At 52.2% G+C, this 14,817-nt stretch overlaps 6 protein-coding genes across 6 annotated transcripts; 3 read left to right on the top strand and 3 right to left on the bottom strand.

Moving 5' to 3' along the window:
* Nucleotides 1-260: 260 nt before the first annotated feature.
* N7532_004025 (ChAPs family protein) lies at nt 261-2,751 on the top strand (the record flags this gene model as incomplete). The annotated part of the gene is made up of 7 exons (XM_056616519.1): nt 261-283; nt 415-544; nt 617-741; nt 811-1,091; nt 1,144-2,093; nt 2,154-2,528; nt 2,584-2,751. 7 exons carry the CDS (start codon nt 261-263, stop codon nt 2,749-2,751), a joined length of 2,052 nt encoding a protein of 683 aa, XP_056476876.1.
* A 694-nt stretch (nt 2,752-3,445) lies between these two features.
* On the bottom strand, nt 3,446-4,251 carry N7532_004024 (uncharacterized protein; the record flags this gene model as incomplete). The annotated part of the gene is made up of 3 exons (XM_056616518.1): nt 3,446-3,720; nt 3,832-3,944; nt 4,172-4,251. The coding sequence occupies 3 exons, from the start codon at nt 4,249-4,251 to the stop codon at nt 3,446-3,448; spliced, it is 468 nt and encodes a 155-aa protein (XP_056476875.1).
* Nucleotides 4,252-4,554: 303 nt separating this feature from the next.
* Nucleotides 4,555-6,770, bottom strand: N7532_004023 (putative C6 transcription factor; the record flags this gene model as incomplete). The annotated part of the gene is made up of 4 exons (XM_056616517.1): nt 4,555-5,192; nt 5,255-6,351; nt 6,464-6,596; nt 6,650-6,770. The coding sequence occupies 4 exons, from the start codon at nt 6,768-6,770 to the stop codon at nt 4,555-4,557; spliced, it is 1,989 nt and encodes a 662-aa protein (XP_056476874.1).
* Nucleotides 6,771-7,328: 558 nt separating this feature from the next.
* N7532_004022 (SDR family oxidoreductase) lies at nt 7,329-8,282 on the top strand (the record flags this gene model as incomplete). Its single annotated transcript, XM_056616516.1, has 1 exon — nt 7,329-8,282. One exon carries the CDS (start codon nt 7,329-7,331, stop codon nt 8,280-8,282), a length of 954 nt encoding a protein of 317 aa, XP_056476873.1.
* A 1,818-nt stretch (nt 8,283-10,100) lies between these two features.
* N7532_004021 (DUF3292 domain-containing protein) lies at nt 10,101-12,503 on the bottom strand (the record flags this gene model as incomplete). Its single annotated transcript, XM_056616515.1, has 6 exons — nt 10,101-10,887; nt 10,944-11,171; nt 11,241-11,752; nt 11,801-12,013; nt 12,075-12,314; nt 12,486-12,503. The coding sequence occupies 6 exons, from the start codon at nt 12,501-12,503 to the stop codon at nt 10,101-10,103; spliced, it is 1,998 nt and encodes a 665-aa protein (XP_056476872.1).
* A 347-nt stretch (nt 12,504-12,850) lies between these two features.
* N7532_004020 (crossover junction endonuclease MUS81) lies at nt 12,851-14,697 on the top strand (the record flags this gene model as incomplete). The annotated part of the gene is made up of 3 exons (XM_056616514.1): nt 12,851-12,942; nt 12,997-13,166; nt 13,235-14,697. The coding sequence occupies 3 exons, from the start codon at nt 12,851-12,853 to the stop codon at nt 14,695-14,697; spliced, it is 1,725 nt and encodes a 574-aa protein (XP_056476871.1).
* Nucleotides 14,698-14,817: the final 120 nt, after the last annotated feature.

Below are 14,817 nucleotides of genomic sequence, written 5' to 3'. Positions count from 1 at the left end.
TGGAAAGGGTGTGTGAGCTGGCGTCAAAGTGGCAGCTGCGGCGAGTCGATCGCGGTGCGCGCGCCGGCGCGGGCGGGCCCAATCAGGCAAGGGCGGTCTCTCCGCCTTGTTGCCTGATGGCCTGAAGCTCTTTCGGACTGTTTGGCGACCAACTCCCACCTCTTCCCCCAACTTCCATATACCAGTCTCTCTTTCGTCTGTGCAGGCCCGTTTCTTCCAGATATCCTCGCTCGCCATCCCGCGACACATGTGCAGGCGCCATGGTAGCGCCCGCTGTCCCAGAGTAAGTGCTCCTGAACCCCCCGGTTTACGTGTTCCCCGGGGATGCATGCGCATGGCCATTGCCCGCTCCACGCGGGGTCAAGAACTGCGCTATTGATGGAATATCTTACTGACGGAGTGTTCTTCAACTAGAATTCATGAGGAGGAGGATATCTATGTCGCGGTCGATGCGCGGACAGAGTCATTGCAGAGCCTCAGAGAACTGGGGCCCCCGGATCTGGTATATTTGGTGAAGCAGCCGAAGGCCAATTCCACCCGTCAGGTATGCTATCGAAAGGACGCAAATCTCATTACCGAGCGGTGTCTTACAAAGCATAACTTGCCTTATTTACAGACCGGTGTGTACCACCATGTGACCGGAATCGATGCCTCGTCGTCCGCTAGCCTCGCCGCCTATGTCAACACTCTCACCTTCTCCCCACTCGACAAGACTCATAAGGTTGTTTCTGGAATATATTGGTGAGTGTGTGTGTGTGTGTGTGTGTGTGTAGTGGCTGTTTCATATTTCACTCGCTAACATCTGCGCAGCTGCTACAACGCATTCTCCCATTTGGACATGCGAGTTGAGGTGAAGATCCCCGGAAGCTTGGAAAGTTACTGCATTGATGAGCGCGGAGACAAGCGAGTGGCCACCGAGGCCCTTTGGCTAGAGACATTCCTCTGTGCAGTCTTGCGGGCTTATCAGTATGCCGATGATGGAAGTGGAGACGCCATCAAGAAGATTGTTGGTGTCAGGCGATTCAACCCGGTCACAAACACAGAGATGGAGCACAAATTCTTGGATGCTGCTGAAAAGCTGTTCTTCCTGGGTAAGTAGAGTCTTCCCCTCGGACCATGAACTCTTGTCTGACATTGCCGCAGGTCGCCAACTCAGCTCCGACCCGGAAACCCAAGTTCCCAACACTGTGACCAATCACCTGACATCTGGTATCCTGAAATACATCTACACTACCGGTCGTTATACTTCTGGTATTAATCTCTTCGAAAAGCTACGCACACGGGACGTTGAGGTTTCATCCTTGTTGGCTCGGGTTCAATTGATGGCAGACGAGGAGGTACAAGCAGTGCGATTGATGTACGACGCTCTGCAAGATGTCCCGATGGACTACTCTTTGCTGGATTGCCAAGCCGCTTTCTGCCAGGACAAGGGTGAGGGCGAGATGGCTTTGGAGTGCGCCAAGCGAGCAGTTACCGCTGCGCCTAGCGAGTTCAGCACCTGGGCTCGCTTGGCAGAAGTTTACGTTGGGCTGGAGCAATGGGATCTGGCCCTTCTTACCCTCAACTCCTGTCCCATGTTCACTTACCAGGATAAGGACACACCACGCATGCCTCAGCCCTCGCGCATTATGCTCCCAATCCTTTCTGAAAGCATGCTTGATGAGATTGACGAAGGTCAGCCAAAACAGGGAGACCCTCACGACTATGTCCACCCCTCTCTGCGGAAGTTGCACGCGGCAAGCTACCAAGGAACCTTCCTTAAAGCCTACAACCTGCTCACCAAGATTGCCGCTGCGATCGGGTGGGACCAACTTTTGAAGGTCCGCAGCGAGGTCTTCGTCATGGAAGAGGAATACCGTGTTGAGCGACACCATGTTCCGAAGCCTGCTCAATCTCACGACGCTGAAACCAACGGAGAAGAGGCCGATGATGCCGAGAAGGAGGACAATGAAGAAGACACTGGCTCGGTCTCTGGCCCTGCTGAGTCTGCTGCTGCGACCAATGGCAATGGGGAAGAGGCAGCTGCCCAGAGCCACATTGAACGCCCTGAGCAAACAGTGGCATCCGAGGTTGTCAAGTCCGGAAGTGACGACGTAAGTTCTAGTTCGGTCCCGGCCACCGAGACAGCGCACCATACTTATCATTCTCCGCAGCCCGATCCTTCTCATAGCGCCTACACACAATTCCAGAACAAACGGCTGTGTGAGCGGTGGTTGGACAACCTGTTTATGGTGCTGTACGAAGACCTCCGGATTTATACCATTTGGCGCACTGAGATGGCCCAGTTTCGCCAACAGGCGATGGAATACAAGAAGTCCGCGACCGAGTGGGAAATCCTGGGTGAGCTCGCAGAGCGCCTACACCACTTTGACGAGGGCATTGAAGCTTATCAGAATTGCCTGGCCATCCGGTTTTCGCCTAAGGCGATGCGAGGCCTCCTGAAGCTCTACGAGCAAAGGAACGACACCCGGGCCATGCTTGGTGCACTGATCCGTTTGATCGCTTGGCAATATCGCTGGTACTCTGAGGTAAGATTTTCTTATTCGCGACCTGCAACTTTTTTCATGCTAATTGTTTCAATAGTTCTCTCCGGATCTGCTCTACGTGGTGCGCAAGCTCATTGAGGATGAGGGTGCTGTTAAGGTACGCAGTATCGTGCAGGCCACTAACCTACCCCAACCGGTTCTCGATCTTACCCATCAGTACTGCCAACTCTGTGCCACGTTTCGGAGCAGTGGCAGTGACACTTGAAGAGGTCGATTGACGAATGCGGGGTGTTCCGATAAAAGGCGCTGGCAGGCTTAATGACTACCACTGGTGTGCCCTGTTTTTTTAAATGTTCTTATCATCCATTGTTATTACGAGTATCCTAGGGTATCATGGTTAGAAAGTAAATATTGGTTGATTTATTGATGATCCCAACTTGAGTATTTTCATAGCGAAATGTCTCTTGTACCAGGGCAGTGTACATTACCCTACGTTAGTAGTAAGTACCTTAGCGTATACACTGGAACAATTTACCACATTTTATCAAAGTGGATGTGAAATTGAACTGTTGCATTTGTTTGAAATTGGCAAGAGCTAGATGATACTAGTCGCTACAATTGTATTGCTTTGTGGGACTCAAGCTCCAATCCAGACTAGTGCATCGCATGGTGGGGTGTTCTGAAATGCCGTGCAGCAAGTCCCCATTTCCATAAGAAGCCCGAATTCAATCTGATCGATCTCTGTCGACAGGGTAATACACAGTCGCAGCAACATCTACGGTCGAAGTGATTTATCATCCGAGCGAGTAATATTCGGAGCATGGCTATAACACGCCCGCTAAGATTCCTCGTATACAGGGCCAAAGATCATTCAATGTCCGAACACACAACTAATCCAGCCTGAAAAGCGAATGGTTTTGTATTTGAATCATATAAGGCAGAGCCAGCACAGCCACAGATTACTCCGCAGCGTCGACCTCTGCTAGATCCGACTCCTTGGGCACATCATCACCCTTGTCTTTGGCGGCGGCCTCAGCAGGACCACTAGTCTTCGCGGTCTCAGCGGGAGCTTCGTCGCCTTGTCCGCCTTCAGCCTCCTCCTCCTCCTCTTCTTCTTCTTTTTCTTCTTCCTCCTCTTCACCTTCGCCATCCTTGTCGCCGTTGGCACCGTTCTCGGTAGCCTCGGCTTCCTCGGCGGCAGGGGCGGTTTTCTGCTTCTTGGCTGCTGGGGGACCTACGCGAATTGAGTCAGCAAATGAAGTATGGGGTTAGGACATTGGAGATGGAAAGGGACATGACACTCTCCGGGAAAAGTATATGTAGGAGGTAAGGGGGAGTGACAAACCTTCAGCCTCGCCCTCCTCCTCATCATCTTCTTCGTCGTCCTCATCGAACTCTCCCTCCTCCTCTTCTTCCTCCTCGCCCTCGTCACTCACATCGGGCTCAGAGTCTTCGTACCTAGATTGATGCGCGCGACGAGTTAGCCACCACGCTCAGAGTGTAAGTCCCTCCGAGGGCGAATTCGACAGCACGGATGGTTGCGATGCATGCGCGACGAGCAGGCGTCAGCCGAAGCGCCGTGGCGCCGTGGAGATCAGCTGGCGCATAAGGAGCAGCATCGTGGGCCGGTCGAATTGAACCCGGGTCGAGATGGGCGCATCAAGCGCAAGGTTGGGATAGCTTACTCTTCTTCTTCCTCGCTCTCGTCGCTAGGGAGAGCCTGAAGCTCCTCCTCCGGGTCATTCTTTCTCTTGCGGGTAGACATAGTGTGAGACGGGAAAGATGGGGAGATGGATTCCCGGGCGATTGAAGGGGGGTAAGGTTTAGGGGTGGAGGAGGTAGGGATGAGAAGAAGAGAAGAGGTGCATTGCCGAGGGACTAGGATTTATAAGACCGGAACGGGGGGAGCAGCCCGCGCAAGCAGGAACCCTTGGGAAAGGGAGGGGGCGCAACCCCTTGGGAGGTGACGACATGCGATAGCTTACACTCAGCTGGGTGGAGCCCTTCCGCTTCTATCATTATGTCTACCTGGTAACCAGCACACTCAGAGATCTTATTTACATCCCCGTCACTGCGCCAAAAATTCGAAATTGGCCATGCTGGGATCCAGCAGGTTCTCGTCGAGCCCAAAGCCATACGTGCCGACCATGTCGTAGATCAGGTCCGGCGGCGGGAATCCCTGGGCCATCGCGTTCGCGCCCCCTGGCACGTCCTGCCCATCCACCATCCCATTATTTGTCCCGACTTGCCAGGCGGCTTCCCATGAGTCAAATCGTTCTAGCATTTTGCCTAGACCCCGTGCGATGTGCCGGGTCAAGTGTCGCTCGCCCGCTGAAACGCAGTTCATCAGCTCGATAACTCGCTCCACCAGCCGCCGCACTCGTCGGGCGTCGATGCTGAGGTATGCCGAATTCCAGTTAATCGCAACCTTGAGGAGGAAAACCGCAGAAAAGGTCACCATCGTATGCGTGAAGATGGGGACGCCGACGATCGCGTCGCGAATATCGGGCTCTTCGAGGACCATGTTCAAGCAGGCCATCGCGGACGAAATGGCAATGTTCGCCGATTCCTTGCGGTCCATGGAGAAAACGGGTGTATTCGATGGAGAGAGCGCGCGGAGAGATAGCGAGTTGAGTTGGAATTTAGCAAAGTGATAGTGCAGCACAACGCCCTTTGAGGGATACGTTCGCACGTACGGACTATCGGCTGCACAAGAGTGAGCAAGACTTCAGAGTGCAAGTCGAATGGTTTCGCGACAAAATACATACCTGATCTTGGTTGCCAAAGCAGTCGCCATTGATCTACCGCGACATTGTACACCCGCAACTGGCCAAAGTCCTCCTCGGTGACTGCTTGCTCGGTGTCGCTGCCAAAGGTCCGATAGGCCTCGGTCAAGATCATGAACAATGCGACCTGCGCAAGGAGCCGAATATCCCCCGGGACAATCATTGGTAATTCGAGAAAAGCCTCATAATTCCGGATGGCCACGTCCTCATGGATGACGGGGGGCCGCCCATAGGCAATGCTGAAGTGATGATCGCAAACATACAAAAGATACCATAATTGGGCGCGCTCATACTGGTCATTGTGTCCCCGGGTCAAGCGCTGATAGCTCTGGTGCAAACCCATCTCAGTGGCAATTCGCACAGCATGCCCCGATAATTTCCAGCTTAGTTCCGACAGCCAAAATGCACCCACGCAGAGACCTCGGATGTCGTCGAGGGTGTGGGCTCGAGTCAAGGCCATGCTTGACACGAGAGACACATATTCTTTATAGCACCGATTCAACGTATCAGTACGATTAGGAATGTGAAGGGCTGCGACAGTTAATACTGCAGCAGAGAGAAGAGTCGATGCGCGACGGACCGAGGTCAAATCGCGATGGACCAGAATGATACCACCCCAGAGGAGCTGGTTCATAGTGCGACTGAAGTATGCGAATAGTTCCTCGGCTTCGTGGATGGAGATCAATCCGCGCGTAATAAAATCCTCTTCTAGAAGTGTTGTCTTTGGTGCCTCTACATGGTTATTTCGTAGATTGCGCAACTTGGTGACCTCGTATAAACTCCGCATCGGTGCCGGAACCAGTTCGGGGTCTTGGAGGTCGGCCTCCGGAGAGTTTTGTCGGGTGACATCCATCACCACGCCAGGCCCCTCCTGGTGGCTTGTATGTGTTGTGGCTGCGTGCTGCGAGGCATCGATTGACGGCCGTTGGCTATGGTGGGAGGCTGCTGGGCTGGGACCAAGGACATGACGGCTATCACCGGCCGTGAAGCTCGAGAGATCGGGCAGTCCCGCCTGTCGCAAAAGTTGCGACACTGCGGTTTGCAGTTGCTGCATGGTCGCGGCTGCTTGTGATTTCCATCTAAACACGGGCGATTAAGTTAGCGACCGGTTGCGACTGTCCCTGGTGCAATTGCTGGTTGCCAACTAGAGTGGGAGGCGGGAGGGGGTTACTCCGATTAGGCAGCACGTACACTCCATCATCGTCGACGAACTTCTGTGAAAAGTCGTTGACGACACACTTGATGCCACTGCGAATACATTTGGTGCAATTGGTCTCACCGGGCCTGAACTCGCAGCGGATCTTATGGCGTTTGCACTCTGCACCTGGGGCCGGTCAGCGATGGAGGCTATGAATGTGGGGAAGATATGCAGCTTACAGGCTCGGGCTTTCGAGATCTTCGGTGCTGGCGTGCGCGCATCTCCTGAACGATTGGACTCCTTCGGAGAGTCCAGGCCGGCATCAGTTGACGACCGCTTCAGTGGAGTAGAGGCATCCATCGCCGCTTCGGTGATGCTCCGGGGGAATCTGGCGATGGCGGGGGAAGAGGGAGAAAGTCGGGGCAGGCCGAGCTGTGGGTTCTTTGCCTGTGATCCGCTGGCGCAGGGACTGTGCGCCTGTCGCCCGGGGGCATGCGGCGCCGACTTGCTCAAATTCTCGGGTCGACAAACGGCAAGTGCTCCTCGAGTGTTGCGCTGTCCGATCGCCGTCTACTTGGGCCCGCGGCTGCTTCTCCTCCCTGGCGCCCTCATGCAAGCGCACTTCTCCCCTGGCCATCGGCTTCTTCTCCGGTCCCGACAAGAACTGGCGAGTCAAGCACATTTTCATGCTTCAATCCGGAGGTCCTTGAACCAGGAAATGGAGGCCATTCGTGCAGCAGATCCACCCCGAAAGCTGGTCACCCGGGCGAAGTCCGGTGCGGAGGATCCAACAGCGGACCGCCTCGGACTTGCTGCGAATGCGGAGAACCAGGCACTCACCTCATAAACTCAACTTGACGACAGCTTCCGTGGGCTTTTCCTCTTCGAAATTCCTGTCGCACTCCAAAACAGAACAAAATGCATGTTCTCATCACCGGTGCCGCCGGCTTTATCGGCCAGCTGCTAGCCAAAGAGCTGCTCGACGACCCCAAGTACAACGTGACCTTGACCGATATCCACCAACCCCCGATCCCCCAGGGCGTTCGCTATCCTCAGAATGCGAAGTTGGTGAAATCAGATCTCCTCACCGGAGCCAAGGATGTTGTGGACTCTTCCCTTGACGCTGTCTACGCCTTCCACGGTATTATGTCGTCCGGGTCCGAGGCCAACTTTGAACTGGGCATGAGCGTGAATATCGATGCGACCCGCAACCTCCTCGAGGAGTTGCGACACAAATGTCCTGGTGTCCGAGTCATCTACTCATCTAGCCAGGCGGTTTATGGCCATCCCCTGCCGGAAATTGTGACCGACAGCGTCATTCCCACTCCCGAGTCCTCCTACGGTGCCGAGAAGATTGTTTGTGAGACTCTCATCAACGAATACACCCGTCGCAAGTTCATTACCGGATTCACTCTGCGATTCCCAACTATCTCCGTTCGCCCTGGTGCCCCAACAGCCGCCGCGTCGTCGTTCCTCTCGGGTATGATTCGCGAGCCTCTCGGCGGCCAGGAATGTGTTATTCCTATCAAGGACCGATCTTTCAAGTCGTGGCTCTGCTCACCCAAAACCCTCGTCCACAACCTCATTCACACTCTCTATCTTCCGATCGACTCTGTGCCTCCACATATCCGTCAAATCAACGTGCCTGGTATCTGTGCTACTGTGCAAGACATGATGGATGCGTTGGAAAAGGTGGGAGGCAAGGACAAGCTGGCTCTTCTTCGAGAAAGGGAAGATCCTGCATTGATTCCGATTCTGAAGTCGTGGCCTACGCAGTTCGATAATTCCCAGGCCATCTCTTTGGGTTTCAAGCGAGATGAATCTTTTGAACAGGCTGTGCGGGACTATAAGCAGCAGCTAGAGCAGTCGTGACAGTATGAAACGATTTAGTAAATGATGTTTATAGATTATGAAATCAGTGCGCAATTACCTGACGTTCCACGTGTCCAATGTTTATAGAACTGAACTGCATATCCACACCGTAGTCGTAGTTCGGTAGTTGGAGGTTGGATTAAAGGACTGTGATTCGAGGGATTATGGCAAACCACGCGGTCGCTGCCTATTTAAACTCTAAATGTAGCGTTGCTGCTATTGATTCTTGCTCTTCGCGCGTTTTTGGGCGGGTACCTCAGCTAGTACGATGCTCATGGGAGTATCAGCGTTCCCGTCCCAAGTTCACGACGTACTATACCATTCCCACGACGTGCATGGACTTTTTGCAACTCGGATTACGCTAGGAAGAGCAATCGGGAACTTCTAGCGGCCAACTCGCTATCCAGATATACAGAACTACTGCCGAAGCTGCCCGTAGTACCAATTCGTGGGTCCTATATGCAACACCACAAACCCCTGGCCATCTCTGGCCTAAACCCGATGGATGTATTTGCAATGGACTACGTTGGGCCACTGACCCCGAACTGCCGGAAGGGGAACGAGTCTCTTGATCGGAGTCGATTACATGTCCCGTTATCTTTTCGTGGCTCCGACAATAAAGAACAATTGGAAGACATCGGAACAATTCATTATGAAGCATGTGGCTCCGCGTTTTGGCTGTATTGTGGTTATTTACACTGACAACGGGTCACACTTCATGGCCCCGGAACTTCACGAAAGTCTGGAAGCACATGGAGTAAAGTTCGTGAGTGGACCGGGGAGAGCGGCTTGGAGCACCGAACTCGCTGAACGCCTTGTGCAATGGTCGCGAAGATCATCCGAACAATTGCCTTGCTTCATTGCCATGTCTTAAGACCCGTGTTTCGGGAAAACGCACAAGATATCAAGCTTGTTTAGAGGTGTAGAGGGGACCAGCTTAAGGGATTTGCCTTCATTCATGGCTTTATCAGATTGTAACAGTCCCGTCTGGTAAATTGTGGCTAATGGTGTATTATTCGTCTCGTTGGGTAAATTAACTACGATGGTATTGAGACCAGCCCTCCAAAATCGTTTCTATATGCATCATGAAGAGTGGGTTAATCCCTACAGCTTAACATTAGAATTTAAACAATCCCAATCACATCACAATTCATGGGCTCGTGGTCTAGGCGTATGATTTTCGTTTTGCAATGACCTAATTGGTCAACTGAACTACGAAAGGTCCGGGGTTCAATTCCCCGCGGGTCCATAAATTTTTGTTTAAATTTTTTTTTTTCTTTTGTGTGGACGGTATGAGAAGATTTACATTGTTTCATACGTTTGTGATCTGACGTTATCTCTGTAGTTGGTTGTCATTTTCAAGTGCTGAAAGGTTGCGAAAGTCATCCTCACCACGCGTTCGGGCTCGCGTTCAAATGCGTTTATATATAATTGAACTTACCACTCTATGTGAACAATCACCTGGATGTTAGTTTGGCCTGGTGTATGTTTATTGGCGCAGTCATAGTGTCGCAATAAAAATAGCATATTTGATCAAATGATATGGATATAATATTGAGAGACCTGCTAGTGTACACCGGCTGGTGAATCCCTCGATGCCCTCTCCATCGATCGGGTGCGGTCAAGGCAGACGCCTCTTTAGTGTGCGGAAGCCATAACATCAAAAATACTAAGATGCTTGAATTTCTTACTTTGCCACAGACAAGAATAAAGCGAGCCACAAGGCGAGTTGAACATGGAGAGATTGTTCCAAGACCCATCAGTGTCAAGGCCTATTTCCAAACCTGAGATCGTCTTAGCACGCATTCGTCTATCCATTCAGCAGCATTCCCACACCTGTCCATCGATGGCAATTAAACGATTGAACAGCTGATTCCTCGTTCCCATAGCTGTGAGCTGGAATCGCTGTTCCGGATCTTTGCCCACAATTAGCAAGCCGTCAACAACCTCCTTGCTACCCATCGCCCACCCAACAACCAGTTTCCCTTTCCATCCTAGTCCTCCCAGCTTTTTCATTTCTCGGATCTCCGTCACGGGTATCTGGAATAGGACGGTGTCCTTCTTCCGATTTTTCAACTGGAGATTCTCATCCTCGGGCGAATCGGTCGTAAAGTAGAGCACCGGCGGTTCGCCCGACGAGTCGATTATCACAGTGCCGCGCTTCCCTTTGTGCCTGGCATCGAATTTGATAGGTCCGACCGGTGTGCTGTGTTTGCCCTTTGGACGGAGTACCCCGACTCGGTTTTTCGCATGTCGAGAACCGATTGTCGCCCGGACGCGATCGATTCCGCGTTTACTTTCCACGCCCGTTGCTGTTGTTCCTCGGAAGAAGACAATGATGCCCGATGCTAGAGTCTTCTTGTGGGTGGCCTGTGGCTCAGGCTGTGAGCTCTGCGAAGTGTGATGTGGGTCAACCGATGCAGCTTGCTCGATTTCTCCGTGGGTTGCCCCAAGCTCGAGTTCTTCATGATGCAGGGAGGCCGGGCGAGAAGGGGGTTGTTCCAGGGAGGTCGGAGGGGGAGGCAACGGCGATGCATTGGCCTCGCCAACACGTAGAAGTGTAAGTGTTAGTTGGGCATTAGTCGGGATGCCTTTCAGGAGCGAGCTTCAGAATTGTTAGTCAGTACACTCCAGACATCCGAGGGGTATTTGAGTATATACTTCTGGATCTGAAGAAGTTTTTGCCAGTGAGGGAATTTCGTATTCAAGAAGGCAAGTCCCCGACGAATGACGGGATCTCCGAAAAAGGCAAAGCCTACAAAGAAGCCAATTCCTTTCGTTAGAGCATGGCTAGAGATTAGACTGGACACGAGGCAGGCTGGGACCAGCACAGCCACTAGACGCAACCGAGGAGTCAAACGCGGGAATGGCGGCGTCGCAGATAGAGCACTGTGAAGTATGGTCAAACATAGGCCGAAATTTCCAATGCGCACCCCATTAAACCAGAGACAAGCTTACTTTGCAAACTTTTCGAATGTATCTGTGATGTCGCTGATAACCTGCATGCCTATATTGGCAGCCTCCATGACAGACTCTTTCATTGGTTGCCGAGTCTTGTCGTGGGAATCCGCGGGTATTCTGCCATCGGCCGCACTCTGGGCATCAGCAGTATCCGAGACCATATTCATGGCATCCGGAACACTGCCTTCTAAGGGTGCACCTTCAGGTACTCCTTGGTCATGCTTCCCGACAGCGCTTCCAACGGCGACACTCGCGACACTCGCCACAAGGTTGCTGGCTTCTTGCTCGGCTGCTTCTCCCTTGAAATTTTCGGGAGCACCGGTTATACTATCATGAGAGCCGAGTACCCCGGCTTTTGGCCTTTGAATGCCTCCCGTGTCTTTGTCCACGAGTGCGATCGGTGCTGGGGGAAACATGGCCTGTCGACAAGGGGGATATATCACCAAGGCAATCAGAGTGGCAAAAAATACAGGGAATATGATATCCAGAAGCCAAGCTAGAGAATAGACCTGTCCAAATTAGAAATGTCCTCGATTGAAGTGTCACTATGAATAAACAAACCGAGCAAAAGATAGCTGTCCGTCGAGGTTCCTCCACGAGCGCAGTCGCGCAACATGGTTAATGAACCCAACGAGAATTATCACAACGGACGTGTAAAATCGCTCAACGGTGGCACGCAGCTTATCTGGGGAAAACTCATCATCCCCTGCCCGAGTCAAATCCAGATTCTGAAGCGGAGCGTTTGGGACAGCCTTGACGTTGTACACTTGCTATAACAAGGACATTAGTCAGATGTGTATGAGATCAAGCCTCTGTGCGATTTCAAGATACCTTGTCGAATCTTCTAAGGAGCATCCAAAGGTCTTGGTTTGACAGACCTGCAATGAGGGGTTCTTCGATGTGCTGGACAGGTTTGGACCATCCCAGATCAGTCAGCTCTGCGGTGTCGCCAGCCTGTTGAGACAGACCCTTTTCGTCCTGTTCGACCTGAGAAAGGACATGGCTGTCGGTCGGACCATCCGGACAGGCGACGGTATCCGTGGGAGGATCTTTTTGTTCTCCATTTTCTCGCTTTGGTCAGAACAGCGAGGGAGAGCTCATCTCTTGTTGGATACCTATAATATGGATAAACGGAGAGTGGGCAGCAACGAGGAAGTGAAAGTCACTCAGTTGGGTTTTTGACGAGATGTGAGGGGAATCTGGGAAGGTATGCTGTGCCCGCCAGGGCCAGGGACTGCGAACCTGCTGCGTCGATTCCATCTTGCTTCAGGTTCAAGCTGTCTATTCGGCGCCTCCGGCCGGTCGACGTCATCCTCCGCCTTCCATACACAAACCGAGCAGGCTGTCTCCACCAACCTACCGTACCTACTAAGATAGTAATTAGTAGACTGCTCCCTTGAATTTCAAAATCAAACTGGATAGCGAGACATATCCCGATATTTCCCCCCAATCCGTTTTCTTGACTTCCTCTACCAGCCCGACTATGCGGTATGCGTGGGATGGTCACATGACCCCGTGTTCCCAATCGCGTTCCCAAAGAGGAAATCAGCGGCGCGTCACCGAGTCCGACAACCATCTTGCGCTCAGCCGGATGGCCGCTGGTCACCATGAGCGAGGATTGCGCAAACCCTCTCCTTCTGGGGTGGATCAAGGAATGGCTCGACCAGGCTCGTGAGCGGAACAGCAAGGGCGCGACTGTGTTGGTCTCCTATCTCTCCGTGCGCCCGCAAAACGACTAACAATGACTTGATAGGTACAAAAAGGCCTACGAGTCGATGAAAGCATGTCCACTGAAGTTTGATCACCCATCTCAAGCGCAGCAGCTGAACGGACTGGGTCCGAAGCTATGTGATCGTCTAACGGAAAAGCTCAAGGCTTGGTGCCAGGAGAATGGGGAAACAATGCCGGAACCCCCTGGCCAAGGTATGATTACTTCAAATAAGTACATTTATACTTGGGATTTTACGTCCGCATCTGACAAGATTAAATAGCCAACAAGAGAACATCCGACCCCGATGTTGCCAATGAGCCAGCTAAAAAGCCCCGAAAAGCTAAGCCTTACGTGCCAGCTTTGCGATCCGGGCCATATGCACTGCTCCTGGGCCTGGGTACGCTGGGGGAAAATGCAACGCATGGATTGACAAAAGCCCAATTGATAGAGGTGGCACAGCCTTACTGCGACAGCTCCTTCACGGCCCCCCCAGACCCGACTAAATTCTACACTGCGTGGAATTCCATGAAGACCTTGATGCAGAAAGACTTGGTCTATGAGCATGGGCGTCCTCTCAGAAAATACATTCTATCAGAGGATGGATGGGAAGTTGCCAAACGCATCCAAAAGACCCTGCCTGGATCCTCCGAGAACTTGTTGTCCTTTGCCGGAAACCAAGCTTCCACCTCACAGCAAAGCGCAGCTCAAAATGACGACGAAGAGGAATCCGAGACCTCACATCCTTTAGGCTGGGCAGCCAGCACAGAAGGTCCTACCGAGCCCATCGCTCTACCTCCGGGTAGCTTTACGGTCCAGTTAATCCTGGATACTCGAGAAGTGCGCACTTCCACGGATCGAGACTATATCGCGAACGAACTTATGAAACAAGGCATCACACCCCAAGTACGTGCCTTAGAGCTTGGAGATGCCATGTGGGTCGCGAAATGTCGGGATCCGGCATTTTTGTCGCGATATGGTGAGGAAGGGGATGAAGTCATGCTCGATTGGATCCTCGAACGAAAGCGTCTGGATGATCTGATTGGATCTATCAAGGATGGTCGATTCCACGAACAGAAGTTTCGCCTGCGTCGCTCAGGCATAAAAAACGTCATCTATCTTATTGAAGAGTTCTCGATTACACATCCGGAGGCCGGTAGTGGGCCGAAGTACCACGACATGGTTGCCTCTGCTATTGCCTCGACGCAGGTTGTCAATGGTTACTTTATCAAGAAGACGCGCAATCTGGATGATTCCATCCGCTACCTTGCCCGGATGACCCTCCTTTTACGGAAGATGTATGGTGCACAAGACGCCCCTTCAAGCGAAGCGCCCGGTGCAAGCGGAGTGACACCGACAAAAGTTTCCTTCATCCCGAGCCGGATTCTCTCATCTACACATTCCTACTTGACTCTTCTGGACGAACTCCGTACCAAAGACCCGTCTCTTACATATGGCGTCACCTTTTCGACCTTCTCCGCTCTCACCTCGAAATCCGATGTGCTGTCGCTTCGTGATATCTTCCTGAAGATGCTCATGTGCACTCGTGGTGTTAGTGGTGAAAAGGCACTCGAGATTCAGCGGCGATGGCAAACACCTCGCAAGTTTATCGAGTCCTACGAGGCTCTACAGCCCCAGGAAAGGGAAACAATGGTCTCAAGCCAATTGCAGTCTTTGGTAGGAAGAAAGAAGATTCAAAAAGCTCAGAGCAAGCGGATTGCTGAAATCTGGGGGAAAGGAGGATGATTATGATGATGATTGATATGCGATTATATTGAATAGTACTCAAAACAAAAAGACATCTCACTGCCTCCCAAATAGGCTATGCGGAAAAAGAAAAAATTGAAGATCATTAATCATAGAATT

Source organism: Penicillium argentinense (genome assembly GCF_028826775.1).
Source record: "Penicillium argentinense strain IBT 30761 chromosome Unknown utg000004l_segment0_segment0, whole genome shotgun sequence".
NCBI lineage: Eukaryota > Fungi > Ascomycota > Eurotiomycetes > Eurotiales > Aspergillaceae > Penicillium > Penicillium argentinense.
The sequence above is the reverse complement of the archived record's forward strand: the minus strand, read 5'-3'. Positions and strand labels throughout refer to the sequence as shown.